Source organism: Diabrotica virgifera, chromosome 5, assembly GCF_917563875.1.
Source record: "Diabrotica virgifera virgifera chromosome 5, PGI_DIABVI_V3a".
NCBI classification, from domain to species: domain Eukaryota; kingdom Metazoa; phylum Arthropoda; class Insecta; order Coleoptera; family Chrysomelidae; genus Diabrotica; species Diabrotica virgifera.
In genome coordinates this window covers 257,973,430-258,000,947 of record NC_065447.1, presented here as the reverse complement: position 1 = coordinate 258,000,947, position 27,518 = coordinate 257,973,430, and the positions used below count along the sequence as shown (strand labels likewise).

Sequence of the window (27,518 nt, the reverse complement as noted above, 5' to 3'; positions counted from 1 at the left end):
AACATGGAAAACTATGAATAGGATAAGAATGGGATTCGCTCCAGGAAAATCACATATGGAAAAACGGGGAAAATAGACTAATATGATGTAAACTGTGACTGTGGAGAAATACAGAATATGGAACATCTTCTAACATACATAAACTGTATTTGTCGGTGTATCCTCGAAGATTTGTGGCTCGTCATCAAAGATGGAACCAACGTAGCCCGATACTGGGTTAAAATTCTATGAATGACATGTCCGGACACGATAAGTTAAAGTAAGTAGTGTACGGAGGCAGGATCTACGGCAAACGGTATACAGGGTGTTTCATTACGAATTGTTCATATCGTAACTGGAGAAATCTTAGCACAAAATACGAAGATTTAACTCAAAACCCTTAAATAAAATACTCTTCTTCTACCGAGATACAGTGTTTTATTACAAATGTTCTAAAATGATTTTAGCCCATTGTTAAAGCACCTTTTAATATTTTTTGTTCAAACTTGACACACAGTTTACACATGTTAGGATACTTAAACTAGTGTTAAAAGATAGTTTTCCGCTGTTACCAGAGGCGTGCTGTAGGGATATATACTTCCTTTGCGCCCCTTTCCCCCTTACAATCTACGCCACTAACGTAACAATCATTTCAGCATGTTTTTTTGATTCTTCGTTACTTTTTACGTAAATATCATCCTTTTGTATCAATGCGATAGAGTCATTAGTTTTCAAGTTATTTGTGTTTTAATATAATGGATTCAATAAGATTATGTATTTTAAACACATACATAATCTTATTGAATGTAGTTTAAAATAGATAATCTTATGGAATCCATTGTCTTTAAACGCAAATAACTTGAAAACTACTTACTTTATCGCAATGAGACAAAAGGATGATATTTATGTAAAAAGTAACAAGGAATCAAAAAAACATGCTGAAATGATTATTACGACTGTGGCGTAGATTGTGAGGGGAAAAAAGGAGCGAAAATGAAGTATATATCCCTACCGTACGCCTCCGGTAACAGCGGAAAACTATCTTTTAAGACTAGTTAAAGTATCCTAACATGTGTAAACTGTGTGTCAAGTTGGAACAAAAAATATTAAAAGGTGCTTTAAAAATGGACTAAATCATTTTAGAACATTTGTAATAAAACTCTCTGTATCTCGGTAAGGAGGAAAAATTTTTTAAAAGTGTTTTAGAAGTGTTTTAGATTAAATCTTCGTATTTTGTGTTAAGGTTTCTCTAGTTACTATATGGACAATTATTAATGAAACACCCTGTATAGAAAGCGAAAAAAGAAGAGAATCAGGGTGGATACCTATTGAACTAAAGCACTTTAGATCTAGTCATTGAGATCTATTACTACGGAAAATGATATTATAATGCTTTCATTATTCAACCAACTGGTAACGGCATATACATGAATATATTACCCGGTCTTATGGACCAGTGGTCCTACAGACCGATACAGTCGAGAATCTTCACGGTCTTATAGACTGATATAGCAGACAATGCATTAAAGTACTTACGACTTGCAAGAAAATGTACAAAGGACCTCAACTTCGATAAAATACCTCCATTTACACTTCATGCTTACATGATTAAAAACAACAAAACCTTAAAATGTTTATTATATTAAAATCATCAGTTAACAATATAAATAAGTTATAATAAATTCAGTGCCACGGTGCCTCCCTCGTCTGTGCTATAGATCCTAACTTGATATATCTAGCAGTTTGGTAAAATGGTATGATGGTACTTCCGTTGTTCGTTGAGCTGGTGGTTCTTTGATCGTACGAGGATTGAGAGGAGTCCCCTTTCAATACGGCTACAGGTTTCCATGAGTTAATGTAAATCACTGTTGGTAAGAATCAATCGTTAGTTTTCGTATTTAAAAAACCAGTTGAAATAAAAACATACTACAAATAGTCATCTCTGGTTACTCCACTTATATGGATTAGGTATAGTAAATGAAGGTCGATGATGGTACTGGGTAATTATGGCAGAAGAATTTGTTTATTTAACGTACATAAATCACACATAAACATGTAAGACACTTAAAAAAATAGTTGAAAGACTGATAGGTTTGTACACATTTGAATGAATAAAGGAAATGAAAATGTAGTATGTCAAAGTGTGTAAATAATTTATTTCTTTAGCTAAGCGCTTTCGACATAAACGTCATCATCGGAGCTAATGCTAAAATAAAAAAGAGATCTTGTAAGAAAGAGAAGTACAAAACTCTTTTTTTACTTACGTCAAATAGTAAAAAAGTACCGCTACATAGAGGTGTGCACATGCTAACTGTTTTGTCCTCCGTACAACACCAAACAGTAAAAAACAGAAAAAAAACGGCCACATACACGTTGCACAAACACATAAAAACTTTTTTCATGGTATGGGTGTAGGTATCACCCATCCATTATTGGCCTAGTAGAGACAGCTGACTGACAAAGTCGGATATTCAAATCTGCTTTTATCTGTTATGCATTGACGTTTGACAGCTGACATTAAAATATGACTATTTTTTATTGAAAGGAAAACTTGAAAATTTTTACAATGAAATTGATAAAGAAATGTACCTTAGATGTTTGTATTAATCAACTAATAAATTAATTGATAACCTGATTGATTTTAAGACTAATTGGCCCAACATACATACACACCGTGTTAGGTTAAAAAATAAAAACATTACTTTCTGTTCTCAAAAGAGGGCATAATTATTAATGGCATGCTTATAGTCGAGGAAATGAAGCATTTTGGCTCGCAATTTTTTCGTCCAGCATGGATTTACTTGAAATTTTCACAGAAGGTAGGGAATAGTCCAAGGATCATTTTCTATATCATACCGCTGTACGCTAAAACCTTGGGGGTGGTTGCCACCCCATCTCGGGGGTGGGAATTTTTTTAACATGTAAATCGATGTAAAAGCTAATTCTAAGAAAAAATATGTTTTACATTTTCTTCGTTAAAATAATATTTTTCGAGTTATTCGCGCTTGAAAGTAACAGGTTTTCGACGAAAAAATCGACTCCTTTAGAGGGTTTTTTTGAGAATACCTCGAAAAATATGCATTTAATCAAAAAAAACTGTAGATATCAAAATTGTATCTTTTAGTAACACAAATCAAATTCTTTTTCTATAATATCTTTAAGACCAATACAAACCGAGATACGGCATGTTAAAAGTAAGCTTTTTTCGTCAAATTTATAATTTGAAATATTCAAAGCCAAATACCGAGAACACTTTGCATTTTTTGAGGAAAATTTGAATAATCTTTTTTAAGTATACAATTAGATCTTTCAAAAAAAAATAAAAAGTTTCTAGCATGAAAATTTAGCGACTTATGATCAAAAAAAGGTCGGTACCTGCTTTTCTCTACGAAAAAATCAGTTAAAACAACCCCCTAACTACCCTCCTAATTAAAAATTAATCTTAATCTTTCTGTAATTCCTTGTATATTTGTATTACCAACACATCCAAGAAGTTTGACCTATTTAAAAGGCCTAATTTTAGAAAAATTGGAGTTTAAAGAAAAATTGATTTTTTGCAATTTCGTATTTTTTACCTATTACTTTAAAATATCTCCGAAATACTGGAGTTACGAAAAAAATGATAGAGTACTAAATTGTAGCTTTTTAATAACTAAAATTCACATGTACATACATTTTCATTACCTTAGCGAGATATAGCTGTTTAAAACCTCTATTTACGAGCAAACACCCCCTTATTCGAGCCCTTTAAACCCACCCCAATTAAAAACTAAGGGATCTTACGGAATTTAATTTATACAGTCTTATAGCTCTTCAAAAATTCTACAAAATCATTTTTGAAAAAACTTTTTATCGCCAAAAATGAAGGAGCTATGTTTATAAAACGATTTTTTTTTTGCGAAAAATTCGAATAGTCCGCTTATGGAGCATTTTCAATGTGTGTATAATACCACAGAACCGGTTCATATACTGGAAGATGACTAACAAACTATTTGTGTTTGTATTTGTGCACATTTGTAAATTCGTATTTTTCTGTAAATAAATGTTTTTGTAATTCTTTAATTCTACTTTTTTTTTTCTATATAGATCAATTAAATTATCTACATATAAAAATTGTAATGTTAATAAGGGTGGTTTTTAAGGGTTTAAATATTATGATATTATATCCTAAAGCATAAAACAATCATTATTTAACCAATCAACAACAAAATTTACCCATATTAAAGTTTACAATGTTTTTATATAATTTTTGACAATAAGAGGTAGTTTACACCCCTAAAAATAATCAGCGCCCTTGAGCATGATATAGAATATGAAGCACAGGGTGAGATGATCCTAATCCCAAATTTTTATTCAAATCGATGCAACCGAAATCATTCTGTTAGGATAAATAAATTGTTTATATATTATAGCTCCAACAAGGGTGGATTTAAGGGTTGAAATATTATGGTAGTATATCTTAAAGCATTATGTAACTAATAAGAACTAAATGTTGACAATATTAAAGTTTAAAATGTTATTTTATAATTTTTTACAATTAGGGGTAGTTTTCACCCTTAAAAAACCAAAAGCGTACAACGGCTCAACATAGAAAATGAACTAGAGGGTGAAATGAGCCTAATCCCAAATTTTTGTACAAATCGATGCTGGACGAAAACATTGCGAGATTTTTTTTCAGTTTCATTTCCTCGACTATTATGAACAATATCAGATACGCAGATGACACCTTGTTAGTGACAGGATCAATTGAACATCTTCAAGCGTTATTGAACCGAATGGTGACGATCTGTGCGATACATGGACTCAAACTCAATGCAAGAAAAACAAAGTTTATGGTTATTAGTAACAGGCAACCGTAAATAATAATAACTATAACGTAACAACTGGTAATGACTCAATTGAACGCTGAAGTTATCTTGTATATCTGGGTACTCATATTAATGAAAGCTAGAACCCTAGTACAGAAATAAAAAGTAGAATTGCCAAAGCAACAAGTTTTATGAAATTTAAGAAAATCTTTTGCAGTCATGATCTTAATTTGGAACTTCGCCTAAGAATGGTTCGATGTTATATATTCCCAGTACTACTTTACGGTGTTGAATCATGGACCCTGGCAGAATCGCTTTTGAAGAACCTGGAAGCATATGAGATGTGGGTCTACCGCCGTATTCTGAAGGTCAGTTGGGTAGAAAGTCACAAACGAAAGGGTTTTGCAACGTTTGATTACAAGTTGTGAAGTAGTCAACACGGTTAAAAGTCGTAAATTGGAATATTTTCGTCATACAATGCCTCACCCAGAAAAATATGACATATTTCACCTTGTCATGCAAGGTAAAATAATGGGAAAAAGAAGTGTGGGCCGCAGTACCACTTCTTGGTTTAAAAACCTACGCCAATGATTTGGGAAAACTAGTACCTACTGAACTATTTCGAGCGGCTGTAAATAAGGCAATGATTGGTAGTATGCTGGGCAACATGAGAGCCAACGATCGACAAGCGGTGTCGGCACCTTATGAAGAAGAGTCATTCAAGAAAATACCTTTGGTGGTTCATATAGTAAAATTATTTGAAGAAAGTTTCTTTGATTGGCTATATCTCTACATAAAAATAATCAAAAGGTTTGGTCTATGATCTGATCAATCAACTTACTCTATAATTCCCAAGGAGAAGAAGAACAAGTTTTATAGTTACATGAAGCTGTTCTGTATTGTTGAAAATCAAAACATTGTCACGTACACAGTTACACCAATTGGGATACAAATAGGCTATCCTCCATATTTAGCAGATTTAGCCCTAGGTGACTTCACAAATTTAGAAAATCGTTCGGACGTCGTTTTACTACTTAGCAATGGGATCATGGTCGAAACTTCACAATATTTTGAGGAAACATTACCTTTTGAAAGAATGAAATTAAAACTAATGTTTAAATAGCGTGTTATGAAATATGTCGAACAAAAAAGACGCCATTTTGAAAAACAAAAGACAAAAGTAATACAAATCGTGCGTTTGGATTAATCTTTGTGACAAACATTTCATTGTACCGGGTGTCCCAATAAGAATAGCGCTCGACCATATCTCAGGAACCGTTTATAGTACAGCTTTGGGAAAAAATTTACAACAAAAGTTGCCTCGAGAAAAGCCTGGAAATTATTTTCATAATTGTAAGTCCACCGCTAGAGGGCGTAATTGAATATCAAAAATTAAAAAATCGAAATTTTACAAAATTTGCCTAATGAAAGGGCACTGGAAATCTGATTATCGTATTCTTCATAAAATTCTGCGCATATTTTATTTCACAAGTGCAAACTATTTGCACTACCTGTGCAAATAAGAGGTGGGGGTGAGTGGGAACCTTGTTATGAAAAAATCGCTGTAAGTCCGGTTCTGTTTAATCGATTTTTGCAAACTTGGTCTTGTTGAAAACAGCTCTTTTTCATCAATGTAACAGTTATAATTTGGAAACAGCCTATTACGTAATATGCCGGCTAGGAGGCGCTATTTATTTTCTTTTTAGAAATCTAGTTTTCTTTGGAAAATATTAAATACAAGTATGTATTTTTTTCATGTACAACAAAATTAGACCAAATTAGCAACAGAATACCGAAAACCGCATGTCTATACCTTTTTTCTACCTCGAGATATCTTAAGAAACGTGTAAATTTTAAACATAATTGTTGCTGTCATATAAGTGGAAATATATAGAAGCAAGTAGTGTGCTATGGAAAAAACAAAGAAACATTTTCCAGATGTCACCGTATATAATAAATCAAAACAAAATATGAAAAACTCTACTACTGGGGTGACGTCTTTGGGGATATTTCATTGCATATATTCTAGCCGCAACAGTTGCATTTCTTATGCATTCAAAGAATGTGGCTATCATGTCAAATGCTTCTTAGTTTGTAAGAATCATATTGAATTTCACTCTGTATAAATTTTATATAAAATTTAATAGAAACAAACCGCAACAAACCATCAATGAACAAATTTTTATGTTTTACTGATTTGTTACATAATTTGACACATGATGACTTTTTGAAGTTAATACTTCTAATACTATTTTTTTCCATAGCACACTACTTGTTCCCACTTTGACTTCCTTAACTTAATTTAGCGGTGACAATAACAGTTATGTATTTATCTTAGTTGGGAATAGGATAATTTATATTAAAATATAATGAAATAAAAATTAAAAATTTGTGAAGAAACTCTGACGTTTTTACATTTTCTACGATTCATCGAGAGAAAAGCAAATGCGCGGAGGCAACAATTCATAAAAATTTACATATTATCGCTATTTTTTTGGTATTATTTTAAGTATTAAAATTAATGTAATATTTAAATAAAAATATAATTAAACTGTTTAAAATATATTTATTTCGTTAAAATCATAATAATAGAAGTATAACTTCTTACTCGCGTACAAAGTACACACACTCGTTTTTTTGTTATATTTTATAGTGTTACTTGTCTTATTGTTGTTTTGATTCATTATATACGGTGACAACTGGACAATGTTCCTTTGTTTTTTTCCATAGCACACTACGTGCTTCTATATATTTCCACTTATATGACAGCAACAGTTATGTTTAAAATTTATACGTTTCTTAAGATATCTCGAGATAGAAAAAAGGTATCGACATGCGGTTTTTGGTATTCTGTTGCTAATTTGATCTTATTTTGTAATACAGGAAAAAAATACATAATTGTATTTAATATTTTCCAAAGAAAACTAGATTTCTAAAAAAATGAATAGCGCCTTCTAGCCGGCATATTACGTAATAAGCTGTTTCCAAATTATAACTATTACATTGAAGAAAAAGAGCTGTTTTCAACAAGACCAAGTTTGTAAAAATCGATTAAGCAGAACCGGACTTACAGCGATTTTTTCATAACAAGGTTCTCACTCACCCCCACCTCTTATTTGCACAGGTAGACTTAAACTTGTGAAATAAAATATGCACAGAATTGTATGAAGAATACGATGATTGGTATTTCAGTGCCCTTTCATTAGGCAAATTTTGTAAAATTTCGATTTTTTAATTTTTGATATTCAATTACGCCCTCTAGCGGTGGACTTACAATTATGAAAATAATTTCCAGGCTTTTCTCGGTGCAACTTTTGTTATAAATTTTTTTCCCAAAGCTGTAGTATAAACGGTTCCTGAGATATGGCCGAGAGCCATTCTTATTGGGACACCCGGTACATCCCAGAAAAACTGAGTGTGGTGGAAAAATAATTATAAAATTAAAAATACAACAAATAAAGCATTTTTGATACACTGACAACATCGTATTGACAGAAATAACAAGGACTTAATATCTCAATACCTACATTTAAAAATATAAAATATTTCGACTTACTTTTGAACATTCTGACACACCCATCATCTCCAGTTGAACACAGAACTGTACCAGTTAGATTCCAGCATACTCTCCATACTAAACTGTTGTGATCTTCAAACTGTGCAATGGTTTCTACATCCAATTTAGTTACTCCACTCTGAATGCTCTGTTCATCGCTAAAATAAAAAAATTTCTCATATACAGGGAACAAAAAAATATATCTTGCACCACTGCAATTTTAACTTATTTCTTTGAAAAGGTTGCGAAGAATTACTTACTTTACAGGTGTCAAATTAATAATCCTAACATCTTTGGTAGCGACAGCAAGAATGTGATAGCTTCTTCCCAAATTTGGCGAGAAGGCAATGTCATGTACAGGATCCACTACTGAACTTATAGTTTCTAATTTTGTCCATCGTCTACTGTTCTCATTGTATTCATAGATGAACACTTTGCCGCCATTTGCTGGATTTGGATCGTCGCTTCCCACTGCTATCATTTGGGGGTGCATTCTGAAAATAACAAACGAGATTAATAATTAGACGATGACAATATTACATTTTATGACAAGTTTGTAGATCAAAACAAGTAAGTCAAAAATTATTGTTCGTTCATACAAAATTGTCCAGTATACACTTAAAAATAAAGAATAATAAAAAATAAAGCTTACAAATAACAATGTCTACTTACTACAGTCCGTCTAATTTACTTACCGTTGCACGTCATTATCTACGTTAGAAATCTAAGTTGGCATTGTTGCCCAATTACAAAAAATTCTTGAATTAATTTTAAATCAAATACATCACACAATTTTTGCGGAAGTGGATTATACAGCAAAACAAATCAATATTCAATGTAAATAAATAAAAACTTTAGAAATAGAAAACAAGAATTAAGTTATATTCTTACGTTAAAGTACATAATAAAAACAGTAAATATAATGAAACAAATACTTATAGTAAAAAATATAAACAAATATGAAGTATCATCACCGCAACTGTCAAATAAATGTTACCAATTTATGCCAAAATATCACCTTCGTTCGATTATAGTTACAGTGTAGTCCGAACAAATGTGCTTCATAAAAACGCTTTATAATCCATTTAATGAAACATATTATTGTGTATTTCTTTAAGTTAACCTTGATAGAAATCTTTAAATATTATTTCTACGCGTATATAATAAAATATGTCTAGTGGCTGTAATGCCAGTGTACTCGACAAAGTGATTCTAAAAAAGAACACACTTACTGCCTAAATATTTCGTGTTGGTATCATGTGACGTCACAGGCTATGACGCGGATGACGTGCAACGGTAAATAAATTAGATGGAGTATATGTTAATAAATACAACTATGCTAATTTTTTTTCTTCACAACGATAGGAACTAATCCGATTCAACCTCTCGGAGATTTAGAACCTCTTAGTGATGTTTTTTTAATATTTCTTTTATTTATTTTTATTTTTTTAATTTTTTATATATCTATATATTTTTTTTTATTTTTTTTTTAATATTTTTTTTATATAGGTATATTTTTTTAATCTTTTTTTTATTATTTTTTTTAATCTTTTTTTTCTATAATTTTTTTTTCGAACATACATAGGTTACAAAATAATATAATTAATTACAGGAAATATCTCATTCATACATAATACAAAGGAAATACCTATCCATTCAAATGATTAGTTTTACATTCACACCTTTAATGTATTTTTTTGCAGATATATCATAATTAGTTTAAAAAATTTTATGTAAAATCTTCACTTAGTAGTACATTTAAGTCTAGGGGAGTACTTAAACCTGCTTTCAGCAATTCTTGTAGCAGCCACATACTTATATTGAGATGTAAGGGACAGTTAAAAAATATGTGATTTAGATTAGCTATGCTAGTTCCACAGTCACATCTGCCTGTTGGGAGAACTCCGATTTTATGTAGATGATTCGGAAAACATCCATGATCTACTTTTAATCTTAGGATGGTCGACCGACACTGTATTTCTACTTAGTGCAACAACTTTGTAAAATTGGTTAACAGCTACTGTTGGTTGTAATTTAAACAAATTAGTGCCTGTACTTTCACCGAACTGAATCCAACGTCTATCCCATTTATATTTAATATGCTGTTTAACATATGCAAAAAGATCACATGTGTTAAGTTCTTCAATCAATATACAGGATGTCCCGAAAAGATTGGTCATAAATTATACCACAGATTCTGGGGTCAAAAATATGTTGATTGAACCTAACTTACCTTAGTACAAATGTGCACATAAAAAAAGTTATAGCCCTTTGAAGTTACAAAATTTAAATCATTTTTTGAAGTTATACTTCTTTACCGGCGATAGAGGGTGAATTTTTATATGTTAAAACCTATCAGCCCGGCGCATGCGCATTATAACTTTGTTCTGATTGGATGTTCAAATGACATGTCAAAAATTATCCAATATAGCAGCTGTAGGACAGCTGTGGTTTGGAGGTAAAGGTAAAGGTAAACAAATGTATAATATATTAGTTTTATTGTTGTGAGGACAGAAACAAAAAAGTTTATAATATTGTAGTGACTTTTAAATAGTTTTTAAAAGCAACAGGTACGTAATAATTGTTAATGTATCATGGGTATAAACCTACCTATTTGATCTGCCAAAATACATAGTATATAATACTTTTATTTATATAATTTAATTACCATCAAAATTTCTATCAATATTCACCTAATATATTGTTTTCTTACTCTATGTTTTGTTGTATTTTTTCAATTCTAAATCATTTCAATTCAAAATTAAAATAATTTGATCAATTTTCAAAATATCAAAATATCACAAGTTTAATCCGTTTAGTTAGTCGATCTTCGTAAATAATGACACATAATGTCCGTGGCTAAGCGTTGAAGGCGAATGAATTCCAATACCAACCGCGCTTATCAGCGCTGGTTCGAGTCCCAATAGAAACTTTCTTTTTTGTTTTTTTTTTAATACATTTTATGATTGTAAGTTTATTTATTATATAATTTTATTTTCAGAAAATACGTATTTAGTTAAAAAAAATTTCGACAATTAATGTTCAGACATCATTTGTGGCTTGTTTAATGTGTTTGTGTGTGTTTTATTCTTTTATTATTTTAATTTTTGGCACTGTTCTAATAAAAATGTTTGAGAAGTAGTAAGTATAAATTAGTTTAATATTTAAACAAAATATAAATAAAAAGTATATTAATTTCGTTTAAATCTTATAATAGAAGTATAACTTCTTACGTGCGTACAAAGTACACACACATTCTTTTTTTTTTTTCAATATTTCGAAAACTTTAAGAGATTTTTATTGAAAATAGACGTGTGGCATTCTTATGACTGGAACATCTTAACAAAAAATTATAGTGAAATTTGTATACCCCATAAAAATTTTATGGGGGATTTGTTCCCTTAAACCCCCCTAAACTTTTGTGTATGTTCGTATTAAATTATTGTTAAAGTATTATTAGTTAAACACAGTGTTTTTAAAACTTGTTTGCCTCTTAGTACTTTCTCGAAAAGCCAGTTTTTATCGAGATATTTTGAATATTTGTCAAATCCACTACCTATTTGTATATGGTTAAGTACGATTATAGAGACCTGGTAATAATATGAAAAATCTATAATTTACATTTTTATAATATGAAAATATACTAAGAGGCAAAAAAGTTTTTAAAACACTGTGTTTAACTAATGGTACCGCAATAAAAGTTTTATTGGAACGTATACAAACATTTGGGGGGTTTAAAGGAACGAAACCCCCATACAATTTTTATGTAAACATATAAAAAAGAAGCCGCATCTCGATAAAAGCTGGTTTATCGAAAAAAGACTAAGAGGCAAAAAAGTTTTAAAAATACTGTGTCTAACTATTGGTACCACAATAATAATTTAATTGGAACGAACACAAAAGTTTGGGAGGGGTTTAAGGGAACAAAACCCCATAAAATTTTTATGGGGTGCACAAATTTCACTATAATTTTTTGTTAAGATGCTCCTGCCATAAGAATGGCACATGCCTATTTTCAATAAAAAATCTCTAATAGTTTTCGAAATATTGAAAAAAATTGATTTTCATTTTCTAACTTTAAAGGGCTATAACTTGTTTTACGTGCACATTTGTAGTAAGGTGAGTTAGGTTCAATCAACATATTTTTGACCCCAGAATCTATGGTATAATTTATGACCATTCTTTTCGGGACACCCTGTATAAGGGGGCTTTAGTGGATTTTTAGCTATTGAATCCGCAATACTATTACCCAATATGTCTGAATGTCCCTTAACCCACACAAATTTAACACTATATGTTGAAGCTGATAATTTTAGTAATTGTTGCAATATTTTTAATATAAATATATTGCTGTTAATTGTGACTTTAAAGTTTTGTAATGCATTGAATACTGATAGTGAATCACTGCACACGACAATTTTGTTCTATTGGTTCTCACAACACTACTATCATTGTTTGATTTGCGTGTATAGATATAATGCTATGTAGAAATGCGTTCAATGATTGTCCCCGTTTAGGATTTTGTCCTCTTCAGGGTTTGTAGTGAATGTAAAATGTTGGCAGCAAAAGCAAACAGTCCGAAAAACACACTGGGGCAAGTGCCGTATCCTGGTGTTTTTTGGATTCCTGGGTTATGCCGGACGGTGGTGTCCAGAAGGCTAAGAAGTCAACAGAGAAGAAAGTTTGATGGATTGTTGTTGGTTCCATAGACATTTACGTGTACTGTCCGTGCTTTGCTCTCGACCAGTCTCCCTAGAAACCATTGTACAACGACAGGCGAACCTGCGTCCCTCGTGGGCGGTCAGGAGGTGGCTTATGAGCGCAGCGTGGACAGTGAGCGTTCGAGTGGAGAAAATAGTTGCGGCTATTTTCTTGGGACGAACAGGTATAATTGTGCAATGAAGTTGGGAAACCGCAAAAAACCAACTTCTCCCCGTTCGGAGTAGGGAAGAGGATATGTTAAAGGTGGGTACGGTAGGCTAACGGGGTAGCCTCGAGGATGTTTTCGTACTCTACCGGGAGTTCGTCAATGCATGTTTGCATTAGAGCAGACGGTAAATGAATCTTTTTGTGTTTGGGCTTTCGGTAGAGTACGTGGCCGGAAGATGAACAGGAACATTTGAGAGTTTCTTGTGTGTCGGAGGGGGGATCGTTGATTACTTTGATTGTGAAGTTCCTGTTCAGAGAGTTTATTCTCTCGGTGATTTTGGGGATGTTTGAAATGTTATGGATTTCGTTTGAGGGATATCTCCAGTGCTCGTAGTTACATACACGCAAGATTCTACGTTCCGCTCGCAACAACCTCTCTTGTTATGCTCTTGTGCAAAGAGAGTAGAGGCATGACTTGTACTCCATTACGGGTCGAATAAAGGTCTTGTAAGTGTGAATGAGAGTCTTCTTATGTGTCTTGCCAATTCGTCCAGAGAGAGAGTAGAAGTCTGGCCCTGTTCCTTACCCTATCTAAAGTTGCCTTTAGATCTGCGTCCCAGTTAAGAGTCCTGGTGAACAGTACTCCCAAATAGGTCGCAGTCGGGCTAACAACAAGCCTTTCTCCCAACAGTCTCAATGGATATTGGTCGTCTTCATTAATTATGATTCTATGTGACACAGAAGGGGCGCGAAACACAATTGTTGTTGTTTTGTTCGCGTTCAGCATGACTCTCCACTTACAACACCATTCTTCGACCCCGTCCAACAGAGCCTGGGCTCTTCTATGGATGAGTCTTGGGTTGTATCGAGAGGTTGTTGCGAGCCGAGCCGTGTCGTCTGCGTACAGAAACAGCCGAGTACCTGGGATATTTTGATTGGTGATATCGCTGTTGTAGATGATGTACAACAGCGGTGCTAGGACTGAACCCTGGGGAACTCCAGCTTGTGGAGTGAAAGGGGTGGACTTTTGCTCGCTTATTTTCACTCTGACAGTTCGGTTGTGGAGGTATGAATGTACAATTTTGGTAAATTGTAATGGTAGCCGGATGTCCAGAAGTTTCCGAACAAGTCCGTCGTGCCAGACCTGATCGAAAGCCTTCTGCACATCCAGGAATGTGGCCATGGCGAATGAACCATCGTTGATGGTTTGGGTAACTTTAGTTGTGAAATCTATTAATGCATGTTTAGTAGATTTACCAGACTGGAATCCGTATTGGAATTTTGGTATGATGTTGTGGTTTTGGAGAAAGTCATTGAGCCTCTCTTTTAGGATTAGCTCAAGAACTTTACCCAGAGTGTTGATTAAAGATATTGGTCTGTAGGATTCCACGTCGGTTGGGGGGTTTGCCTTTTTTCAAAAGCATGATGGTATTGGCCACTTTCCAAGGAGTAGGAAAGTGGCTACTTTTGAGACATGCATTGAATATTTTAGTTAGAAGAGGGATGATACTCTCTGGAAGTTTTTTGAGGCACCTTCGGTTGATGCCATCAGGTCCGGAAGCGCTGTTTTTGCCAATTTGGCAAAAGCTCTCCGTTTCCCTGTTTGTGAGGGGGTCCATGATAGGATCATAGACTGGAATGTGGTGGTTGAGAGTAACATTTACTATGTATTCTGTGTTGAGTTTAAATAAGCGATCAAAGTTCGGGTTATCTGGGGTTTGAAAATTGTTTTGAAGCGAATTTCTGAATGCTTCGGCTTTCCCTTCTGGGGAATTGACTATGTGATTGTTGACCAACAAATGAGATGGTTGAGATAGTTTTTGTTTTGTTAGGACTTTGAATTTGTGCCAGAATTTACTACCGTCTCTGTAGTCCAGTTTTGAGGTAGCATCTTCCCACCGGCGAGCCGTTAGGTTAGATATCTCTCTCTTTATCCTGGCGCAGATTCGGTTGTATTCTGTTTTGATTAGTGGATTTCTGTTGGCCTTGTATTGACGTAGAAGACGTCTTTTTTGTTGGATTTTGGCAATGATGTATTGTGGAAGTGCCGGTGATGCATAGGTTATTTGTTTAAGTGGAATTGCGTGCGTGATCGCCTCGGTGATGAGGTTCTCAATTTCGGTTGCACTGGTGTCGATACTATCGTTAGTATCAAGTTCGCCTAACATAGGGAGATTTTGAGTGATGAAATTTTGGAATTCAGTCCAGTTAGCGTGACGATAGTCTCTTATAGTTCTTGGAGGGTTGGGTTGTTTTGGAATTAGTATGTCAGTGTTGACAAGAAGTGGTACGTGGTACACCATTCAAGAGCTTTATATATAGCACATGCACACACACTTAAGTTGCCAATATATTTTAGCTACTTAATATGAATTATGTCATCAGTCAAAAAATAATATCAAAACCATTTACTACAAACGAGGGCCTGAGACAAGGAGGAGGACTATAATTTACATGGATGAGATAATTAAAGAATGAAACGTAAAAGTGAAAAAAATGCATGTGGTTTATAGAAATTTAAGAGTAGACATTTCAGAAGGAGCATTCGCTGACGAAGTCGCCATATTGGCAGAAAATGAGCAGCGACTACAAAGAAATATAGAAATATGGAATGAAACACTAGAAAAATATGGAATGACAATTAATAAAAATGAAACAAAAGTTATGGCCATGGGAGAAAATGAAGAAGAAGAAAAGATAAACATAAAAAGAGAAGAAATAAATAGAGACCAAACACGAACCTTCCAATACTTAGGAATAGAATTACAAAACAATTGAAGACAGGGAACAGAAATTAATAATAGAATTCAAAAAATGATGAACCTATACTATGCAATGAACAATAAATTCATAAATAAATAAGAAGTAACAGAAATAAAAAAATATGAAAAAAAAAATTTTTAAGAAACGCTTTTCTTTAGTTACGAGTGACTAAAATTAAAAATATAATAAAAAAATCAACTAAAAAGCAAAAAATAAAAAAAAATTGAAAAAATCTAACACATCCGTCAAAGAAAAGCGTGGCGCGTATTCATCGAATAAACGGTTTTCGCCCCACGCTTTTCTTTAACGAATGTGTTAGATTTTTTCAATTTTTTTTATTTTTTGCTTTTTGGTTAATTTTTTTATAATATTTTTAATTTTAGTCACTCGTAACTAAAGAAAAGCGTTTCTTAAAAATTTTTTTTTCATATTTTTTTATTTTTTACTTTTTAGTCTTACACTTTTCAAACATTACAATATATCGTCATGTTTATTAAAATATGTATAAAACATATGATGTACTAACATGAAAAGAAGTCGGAATCGTCAAAAAATTTGAAAATTTATTGTTTATTAATGAAGCATAACGTAAACAATTAACGTAAAAAGTGAAATTATGTATTGCTCATATCATTAGCTATAAAATCCGTAAAAGTTTCAAGTTTTTACATTGTAAAAACAAGAGAATTTAAGCGTTTTTCATTAAAATCGTTTTTTTTTTATTTAGACAATTAATAAACATGAAAAAAAATTTTTATTAACTATTCGTGTATTGTTCCCGCGAATGCATATGTTTGCAAATTTTCATTCATTTGCATTGAAGAAAAGGCAGTCAAATTAACGTCTAAAGATTTGACGCAAACTATTGAACTAAATAAAAGCGTTTAAAAATCAAAATTAATGTGTTCAAGTCAATATATAGGCCTGTATTAGCCTTTGGTTGCGACTGCGAGTCATGGTTTCTAACAGAATGACAAGAGTAAAATACAGGCAATAGAAGTGTAGAAATCTAAGACGAGTCCGAGGAGTTACCAAAAGATATAGACTACGGAACAATCAGATAAGAGAATATTTAGAAACCCAGACAACGTTAGAATATAATAGAAAGAAGGCAACTCAGTTGGTGGGATCACCTTCAGAGAATGGATTATACAAAACCTGTGAACGAAATTTGGCAGCTAAAAACGCAAAAAGAAAGGTAGACCACGATCAAACATGGGATAGAACCCTAGTAAAAATATTCGAAAATAAGGGAAAAGGGGAACAATATGGATAGAAGCAAAGACTTCGGTCAGATTTGTACATTATGTAAATATACAGGGTGTAACAAAAATACAGGTCATAAATTAAATCACATATTCTGGGACCAAAAATGGTTCGAATGAACCTAACTTACCTTAGTACAAATATGCACAGAAAAAAAGTTATAGCCCTTTGAAGTTACAAAATAAAAATCGATTTTTTCGAATATATCAAAAACTATTAGAGATTTTTTATCGAAAATGAATATGTGGCATTCTTATGACAGGAGCATCTTAAAGAAAAATTATAGTGCAATTTGTGCTCCCCATAAAATGTTTATGGGGGTTTTGTTCCCTTAAACCCCCCCAAACTTTTCTGTACGTTCCAATTAAATTATTATTGTGATACCATTAGTTAAATTCAACATTTTTAAAACTTTTTTGGCTCTCAGTATTTTTTCGATAAGGCAGTTTTTTTCGAGTTGCAGCTTCTTTTTTAATATGTTTACATAAAAATGTTATGGGGGTTTTGTTCCTTTAAACCCCCCAAATGTTTGTGTACGCTCCAATTAAACTATTACTGCGATACCATTAGTTAAACAAAATGTTTTTAAAACTTTTTTGCCTCTTTGTATTTTTTCTAGAAGGCACCTTTTATCGAGATATGGCTTCTTTTTTAATACGGTTCAAAATATACCTAAAAATGTAAGTCGTACATAAATTTTCATATTATTACCAAGTCTCCATAATCATACTTAACCATATACAAATATGTGGTGGATTTGACAAATATTCAAAATATCTCGATAAAAACTGACTTTTTGAAAAAGCACTAAGAGCCAAAAAAGTTTTAGAAATATTGTGTTTAAGTAATGGTACTACAATAATAATTTAATTGGAACGTACACAAAAGTTTGGGGGGGTTTAAAGGAACTAAACCCCATAAAATTTTTATGGGGTGTCCAAATTTCACTATAATTTTTTCTTAAGATGCTACTGCCATAAGAATGCCACGTGTCCATTTTCAATAAAAAATCTCTAATAGTTTTCGATATATTGAAAAAAATCGATTTTCATTTTGTAACTTCAAAGGGTTGTAACTTTTTTTATGTGCATATTCGTACTAAGGTAAGTTAGGTTCAATCAAACTATTTTTGGTCCCAGAATATGTGGTTAAATTTATGACCTGTATTTTCGTTACACCCTGTATATAGCAGAATGTTAGTTAAGTTTAAGATTAAGGTTGATATTAATATCAAGTTGTTTTTGTATGGTATTATAATGTATTCTCGCCCTACACCACTATGTGATAACAGGGTTTTTGAAAAAATATATAAGGATGAGTTTTTTCAATTTTCGATAATAAGGATGTTTAGTATACTGAATTCGCTCTATCGAGATTCACTTTGACAATGACGTTAGTAATTTCTTTTTTGGAAAGTTCAGTTGTCAGAAGTGACTGGAAATTACTACACAACCAACGCACCTGCTCATAGCCAATATTTTTAATAGTAAACAGACATAAAAAATAACATAAACCTTACGCCAATCAATAATTATTTATTTACACCATTATAATGTATTGATAGCAAATGAAAAAAATTATTTATTGTACAAAATAAAAATATTTTGTAGAAATAAACTCCACAAAATTTTGTGAGATTAGTAGACACTCCCACTATTTCTAATAATTCTTCTTTTTTTAATGAAAGATTAAGTTGATTTTAGCAGTTAATAGTGTGAGGTAGGAATGTTTGTGTTGTATGTTTCCTATTCCGAATGTGTCAAAGTGAATCTCGGTAGAGCGAATTCAGTATACTAAAGATTCTGGCTATCCATGAGATCCATGTGTCCTGTCCATGAGATGGGCAGGACACATAGCCAGAATGACAGAGAGGCGATGGACAAAAAGGATATTGGAGTAGAGACCAAGAGAAGACAAAAGAACACTAAATAAAAACTGGATGAGAGTGGCGCAGGATAGAAAAGGTTGGAAACAAGAGGAGGGGGCCTATGCTCAACAGTGGGCTTTTGAGACTGATTAATGTAATAATTGTCTAATTATAGATTAATGTTATCAACAGTACAAATAATAATAAAATAGTCTTACTTAGACAAACTAGGATTCCATGATAAACAACTGCATGGCAGCTTGCATTGGACTTCGTGCTGTAATGTCCACTGACTCAAATTCATAACGTCTGGAGCTTCATAAATTCTTATAATTCCTTCTGCTGAACAAGTAGCTAACTGGAGTCCTTGAGATTTTGGTCCAAACTTGACATCTGTTACTGAAGTGCGGGAATCCACTAGATTTGTTCTCCTTACCCAATGTCTGGTACCTCTTTCGCCTGGTCCTGGTAATTCTCCAACTAAAATGTATTTTAAATTATAAAAACATGTATAAAACATAGGGATGAATAAAAAACGAGGAAGAAAGAAAGTGAGAATAGAACATAACTACCAATAACCAAATTGTAGATGTGTACCTAATATACCAACTAATATTGCAGAACTTAACAAGTCTGTGACTTTTAATAGTAAAGCATTCAACAAAATAGAATTTTTTAAGATATTGGAAGTTCCATAAAATATAATGTGTTCAAATTTGCTGTTCAAGTGTAGTGATGTTAGAAGAGAATATTCTCGGCAAAAATTTTCTATATTTTCAAAAACCGAAACAAAAATAAAAACTAGATACGGGTCAAATTATTACAGTTTAAAAAATATGTAGGTATGTTGTTTTTGTCAATCCCATGAACCATTTGCAAGGGTGTTTACAGTGTCAATATTTATTTTATTGTTTTGGTGCAATATTAACGTGCAAATATTTAGGATGGTGTTCATTTAAGCAGAGAAGAACAAGTTGAGGAAACTGAGTTTGTAGATAATTTAGCAACTTTAAAATATGGTGATGAGTCGGCTGAAATAATGGCAGATTTGGCACTTTATCGGTCTAAGGAGGGATTTTTTGGAGAACCATACGTTGTAAAATCAATTGAAAAACTAGACTTAATCATATGGTGAAAAGGTACATGTTTCGGAACAAAATGAACTAAAATAGTAGTTAATATATTAAGCACGCCTTCATCCAGTGCAGCGACTGAAAGAAGTTTCAGTACTTATTGTTTTTTTATTCACTCCTCTAAAAGAAACCGGCTCACTGCTGAACGGGCTCCTAAGGTAACTTTTATTGCTTACAATTTAAAATTGTTAGACTTAGATCAATCCATCTATGATGAGCTGGCCACGCGTGAAAAACAAAATCCCACAACTCATCAGTACATTGAAATGCAGATTGTAGGTGACTAGGATGAGCTAATGATAGAAATAGATTCTGAGTCTGAGGTCTCATCTTTTATCATACCACATCGATTATTTGCTGTTAAGAAGAAAATTTTGTATATAAGATCATGATTTTTAAAACCCTATTTTTCATCTTCAACAATATTCTTAAGTGCGTCATGGGGTTCATTCTCAGAAAATTCTCCATATCGAGAATATTCTCCGATTTTTCATTCTCGAGAATTTTCCAACACTCTTCAAGTGAATAGAAAAAAACAGAGCCATAGTTTGCCTGAATAAAACAATATGGGGAAATAATAATATCGCAAAAAAAATAAGAGATAGAATTTACAAAACAGTCATCAGACCAATAATGACATACATATACAGTGCTAGTCAAAAGTCTGTAGTACCCCCCTCATATCTTTTGAACAGTTATACCTATAATAGTGAAATTTGGAGGGAGGAAATAAACGGACATAAGCTTCTTAACTAGTCATGACAGGTGACGTAATAGTGACAGATGGCGTCACAGAGCCACTGTGATCGATAATTGTAAATAAGACGTTATGGCAAGTGATATCTCGTTTGAAAGGTATTCAAAATACCTATTCAGTCATACTAATTTTTTTGGGTTTTAGTTGATTTTGATTTTGGTGAATAAATTAAATAAATATAATATTGTAGTTTCGCATTTAATTAATAAAAATTCAAATGCCCGCCTATGGTTTTATTGTCAAAAAAGTTGACTTTTTCAATTCTCTAGTAGGTTTTACGTTAACGTCAACCTTTTTGACAAGTAATTATATACGGAATCCTGAATTTTTATTATTTAAATGCGAAACTACGATTTTATATTTATTTCATTTATTCATCAAAATTAGCTTAAACTCAAACAAAATTAGTATGACTAAATAGGTATTTTCAATACCTTTCAAATGAGGTATTACTTACCATAAGGTCCCATTTAAAATTATCTGTCACAATGGCGTTGTAAAGTCATCTGTCATAATTACGTCACCTGTCATGGCTAGTTAAGAAGCTTACATCCGTGTATTTTCTCCCTCCAAATTTCACTATTATAGGTATAACCGTTCAAAAGATACGAGGGGGGTACGGACTTTTGACTAGCACTGTATATGCAAAATAGATGAAATGAAGATATACGAAAGAGATGCAAATAATTGCGTAAGAAACAGAAGAGTAATAGGAATAGCGACAGACGGTTCCCCAATAGGAAGACCATTAGTGAGAAGACCACGAAAACGATGGAATGACAACTTACTGGAGTCACATTGAAAAAACAGTCATGTCTACACAAAAAGAAGAATATATTTCCTGTTTATTATGATATTTACTTACCTATTTCTTCCCAAACAGCTGCTGTTCTGTCAAAGGAGCAAGTGGCTAAAACTTGCCCAAATTCAGGATGGGCCCAAGTTACTTTCCATACAGATCCACTGTGTGCTTTCCAACTTGATGTTAACACCCACTTTCCATCAGATGTTTGATCCCAAACCTTTGAATTTGAAGATAAAGATTAGTATATGCTAGTTAAAATTTAAAATTAAGTAAACAATAAAAAAATTGGAATTTTTTTGAGTTTATAAGAAGACTTCTCTTTATCAAACACACTCTTTATCAAACATCTCAACACTCCAACATTTTTCACATTTTGCTTGTACTTTTAGTTTACAACAAAATAAAAAAGGTAATCCAAAAGTACTTAAATATTCCATGTTAAATGTTGTTGTTGTAAATTCCATGTTGTTAAAGGAAAAATTGTAATAATTAACAAACAGCAATGTTTTAAAAAAAATCCATGCACAAAATATTGGTAATTGAATTCCTTCAGCATGCTGTAATATGTAGAGTGGGCAATCATATTATTAGAGCCACCTAGTAAAATTCAATGTTGTAGAGGAAGGGTATATAATTGAGCTGTATCATATATTAATGCATTTGTTTCTATTTGGCTGTCTTGTTACACTTTATGAAAGTGCAATAAATAGTCTGACAATAGTGGCAACACGCATGTGTGGCAATGCGTGACTCAGATGCCATTGTTTGTCAGTGCTGCCCAGCCTAGCTTGCAACTCGTGTGCCTAATATTTTGTATTCTTGGTGTTTAGAGTTATAATAAACTTTGCGAGTTTCCATTGCTCTCTAGTGATATTCTGACAGGCCTATACTATTTTTTGTGAAATTAGTAAAAATTGTGCGTTCGTTACACTAGCGGCACCAGAACATCATGGGGAATCCAAAGACATCTCACCAAGAAAAATAGCAGAAATAAAAACTTTAATATTCAATACCAATCACTCCAATAGAAACATAGCATCCATTTCTAAAGTTTCAAAGGCAACGTGGACTGTATAAAGAAAAAACTTACATACCATTATTAAACAAAAGTAAAATTTTCTGAGGTGGCTCTAATAATATGATCACCCACTGTACAATACATAGCCAAGACTTACAGAATTTACAGAAATATCTGGTTTTTCTACAATACTCAAAACTTTTGTTTGGAGCAGATGTTGGGACTGATTCAAGAGCATCTTGTAGCTGTTTATATGCCCATATCTAATTCACTGTGAGCTGTGAGGACCATTTACTGATATATTTCAAGTTCTGTGTTTTGTTTTTTTTTTTAATTTGTGGACAAATCATATTTTTATTAGTAGAAAAGGTACATATTATAAATGATCCCAAACCCTTGTTTCAGTGCGGCATTAATTTTGATGTCATATAGGATTTTAAGAATGTCACAAATCATTACATGACATTTTAGTTAAATCTGACAGTTGTCACAATATTTATATTTATATTTATATTTATATAAAGATCAATATCTATACAAATATTTGCCAGAATATTAATATTTAAAAGATTTTAATGTAAAAATAAATAAATATAAAATCAAATTTCACTATACAATGTCCGAATATACCAATCACATAAAATATTTATATTTACATCACTGAAAAATACTAACCTAGAAATTACAGTTGTCATTTTACCATATGATCACAATACTTTCAGAATCGATTACTTTTGTGTCAAATTATTTTTATTCGTATCATTGATTGGTTACCTGTTTAGAGTATTGTAATTGCCAACCAACTATACATCTATAAGTATAATTCGTTTTAATATGCAAGTATCCGTCAAGGAATACATAATTTTCTAAGTTCAATGTATAATAATCAAAGAGGTACATTTTTCTGTCATTTCCAACTGTAATACGTTAGAGAGAATTCGATAATCTGTGACGCACTGAAAAAAGGGTTTGGAATGCTCTATATCAGCGATTCTCAAACTTTTTGAGTCATGTACCACGTACAGTTCTTTTTATTATTTTTGGTACCACGTATGTATACAGGATGTAACAAAAATACAGGTCATAAATTAAATCACATATTCTGGAACCAAAAATGGTTCGATTGAACCTAACTTACCCTAGTACAAATATGCACACAAAAAAAGTTACAGCCCTCTGAAGCTACAAAATGAAACTCGATTTTTTCCGATATATCGAAAACTATTGGAGATTTTTTAATGAAAATGGACATGTGGCATTACTATGGCAAGAAATTATAGTGAAATTTGTGCACCCATAAAAATTTTATGGGGTCTGTGTTCCCTTAAACCCCCCCAAACTTTTATTTACGTTTCAATTAAATTATTATTGTGGTACCGTTAGTTAAACACAATGTTTTTGAAACTTTTTTGCCTCTTAGTATTTTTTCGATAAACCAGTTTTAATCGAGATGCGGCTTCTTTTTTAATATGTTCACATAACAATTTTATGGAGGTTTTGTGCCTTTAAACCCCCCAAATGTTTGTGTACGTTCCAATTAAACTATTATTGCGGTACCACTAGTTGAATACAGCGTTTTTAAAACTTTTTTGTTAAATAATAATTCCGTTAAAAATATACTTCAATCTGTAATTTATAAATAAATTTTCATATTATTATCGGGTCTCTATATAATAATCGTACTTAACAGTATACAAATATGCGGTGGATTTGACAAATATTCAAAATATCTCGATAAAAGCATTGTGTTTAACTAATGGTGCCACAATGATAATTTACCTGGAACGTACACAAAAGTTTGGGGGGAGGTTTAAAGGAACAAAACCCCCATAACATTTTTATGGGGTGCACAAATTTCACTATTATTTTTTTTAAGATTTTAAAATATCCGTTTTCAATAAGAAAACTCAAATAGTTTTCGATATATTGGAAAAAATCGATTTTTATTTTGTAACTTAAAAGGGCTGTAACTTTTTTATGTGCCCATTTGTACTGAAGTAAAATCGAACTATTTTTGGTCCCAGAATGTGTGATTTAATTTATGACCTGTATTTTTGTTACACCCTGTATTTTTATAGTGTATTATGAAGACTTACTAATACTACTATTTTAATTTTTTTTGTGTTTTGTGTACCACCGCAAGTAATGAAATGTACCACCAGTGGTACATGTACCACAGATTGAGAATGGCTGCTCTATATTATAGGGTTTAAATTTTATCAATAAAAAAATGACTAAGTTTATCTTGTACTTAACACATTGCATGTGGATGGCTGATCCTAAGAATTATACTCTGGATGGCCAAAAAAAACACATATTAAAAATGTGTATAATCAATGGCATATATGTGTGCCGTCCGCATATTGGTGAAGGCATCATGTGGCTCACATGTACGCCATCTACATGGAACGTGTTAAATATGGGAGTGGACTGAAAGCGCTCACCCATCTGCTGGAGGGAATATGAGCAAAAGGCTGAAGGAAAGAATTGAAAAGTAAGCAAAAACAGGAAAACAAAGATGAGTAGAGGAAAGGATGCAAATATGGGCTACCCATTTTGTTTTTCTTTGTAAAAAAAGAATAAAAATTGTATTTTATTTGCAAAGGTACGTAAGAATACCTACATTTAGTTACTTCTAACCTGCCAAAAGTCCAAATTGATTAAAAAATATACAACTGTTTTAAATGTACAAATAATGAAAAATTGTACTTTTGCGCCGTTTGAATAATGATCGTAAATATGGGCTACCCCGAAAAATGTGTCTTAAATTTGTGTGAAGTGAGATAAATGCGTGACAAATATATTTTAATATCTAAAATACAAAAAGTCCATCAAATAACTCATAGGCTAAAACTATTTGCAAAAGTCACACACATAGGTATTCTTCTTTTTCGGCCCCAGCGCACTCGTTATGTGCCCAAAAATGACACATGAAGCACTTGACCGATATTTCACCAAGATTATCCTCTGAAAAAAGTGCTTCGCAAAACATACACGTTACGTCAGCTACGTCTTGTGGAGGCTGTGTAGAAGTGAAAGCATTGTAATCGCTCTCATCATCTGCATGCACATATTCCTCTCCATCCTCGCTACTAGAACCCGATTTCTTTTTTTGGTCCTTTGTGACTTTGGTAACCTGCTTACATTTCCTTTTTTATTTCTTTTCCTTTCCTTTTTTCTTTGGCTTTTCCTATTTCGTTTTGCCTACATTGCTACATTGTTCTAAATATGGGCCACTAGCCCATAATGAAAACAGAGGCATAGCCCATATTGTAAACACGCTTGCTTTGCACAACAAAAGAAGTTATGTCTAAAAGCAGACAATTTGAAGAAAACTCATTAGCATATATCAAAGACTAATAATAGAGCTTCAACGTGACACAGATGTTTTTTTGAAATTCGTGTTTATTTTTAAATACTGGAATTTATCAACTTACCCGAAAAAGTTTTGACACTCACACTAACCGAAAAACAATTATTATAAACTGGGAAATACCTACCACAGTGGCGCTATCGCTACGGTGATAGTTTAACTTCGTCAAATACCGTTTGCAATAGTCAAAATGTAGAGATCTGCAACAAATAGCTGTGAAACCCACCTAGCCCATATTACAAGACCAGCCCATATTTGCAGCCTTTCCTCTACCTGAAGACCAGCAACTTAAAATTTGACTGGAAAATAAATAATATGTAATTCAAAAATAAGGGAAACTAAGCCTTCATAAGAAACAGAAAGCTAAGATCTTTCTAGGATATTTGAAATAATCATGCTGATGATTGTCTTGCAGTTCATCAATTATTGAAACAATTCATCATTTGCCAGAAAACAATGCAAAGAAGCAACTATGTTTTAAACAAGATGATAAACAACACATATATACCCTATTCCACGAACATACGCCTGTTTTGGATTATTTCAACAAGGAATATTTTACTGTACAAAATAAGAAGAAGGAAAGTAAATTGCAAATTACATTGTTGTTTATTGGAATAATTATTAGCGCTATTTACTTTCGTACTTCTTATGTTGCACAGTAAAATATTCGTTGTCGAAGTAATCCAAAACAGGCGTATGTTCCTGGAATGGCCCATACAAGTAAGCTGATGTTTCAATGTAGGTTTTGTTATGAATGTGTATGAATGCTAGTATGAATATTGTAGTTATTACCACTTTTTTCAAGGAAAATACTACCCACAAACATAAAATCAACAAAGAATGTAAATAACAATAGTATTTAATGAAAAATAATCTTATTGACTACTTAATGAATTATTGAATGTTGATGAATATTGTTTTATAGATCAAATACTTACCTTCACAAATTGATCACTTGAACAGGTGGCCATTCTCCTCCCATAATAATCATAAGCGACATCGTGAATGAGATCTTTATGTTCTGCGTGAATTTCTTGAGCTTCAAACATTTTTTATTTTAAAAACTAAGATGTAAACCAAACGCCAAACCGAAAAACTACAAACTTATAAACTTAACCTCTTGGGAATATTCATGCCTAGCTTCACGATGTAGAATTCCAGCTACAGCTACAATCGTGAAGCTAGGCACGAATTCTCCCACGAGGTTACAGTAGGGTACGTGGATCTTCGGGATCTTTACTCCGATGTAGTTACAAAATAGATTAGTACCATAAGTCATAGAAAAAATAATGTAATTTAAGCAAATCATAGAATGAAGAAT

The 27,518-nt window shown here is 32.4% G+C and overlaps 1 protein-coding gene across 1 annotated transcript; it reads right to left on the bottom strand.

Moving 5' to 3' along the window:
• Positions 1 to 1,599: 1,599 nt before the first annotated feature.
• LOC114324848 (nucleoporin SEH1) lies at positions 1,600 to 27,341 on the bottom strand. Its single transcript, XM_050651156.1, has 6 exons — positions 27,136 to 27,341; positions 21,864 to 22,020; positions 19,327 to 19,588; positions 8,604 to 8,837; positions 8,344 to 8,501; positions 1,600 to 1,844 (listed from the first exon to the last, which is right to left on the bottom strand). The coding sequence occupies exons 1-6, from the start codon at positions 27,244 to 27,246 to the stop codon at positions 1,663 to 1,665; spliced, it is 1,104 nt and encodes a 367-aa protein (XP_050507113.1). The 5' UTR covers positions 27,247 to 27,341; the 3' UTR covers positions 1,600 to 1,662.
• Between the last annotated feature and the right edge of the window lie 177 nt (positions 27,342 to 27,518).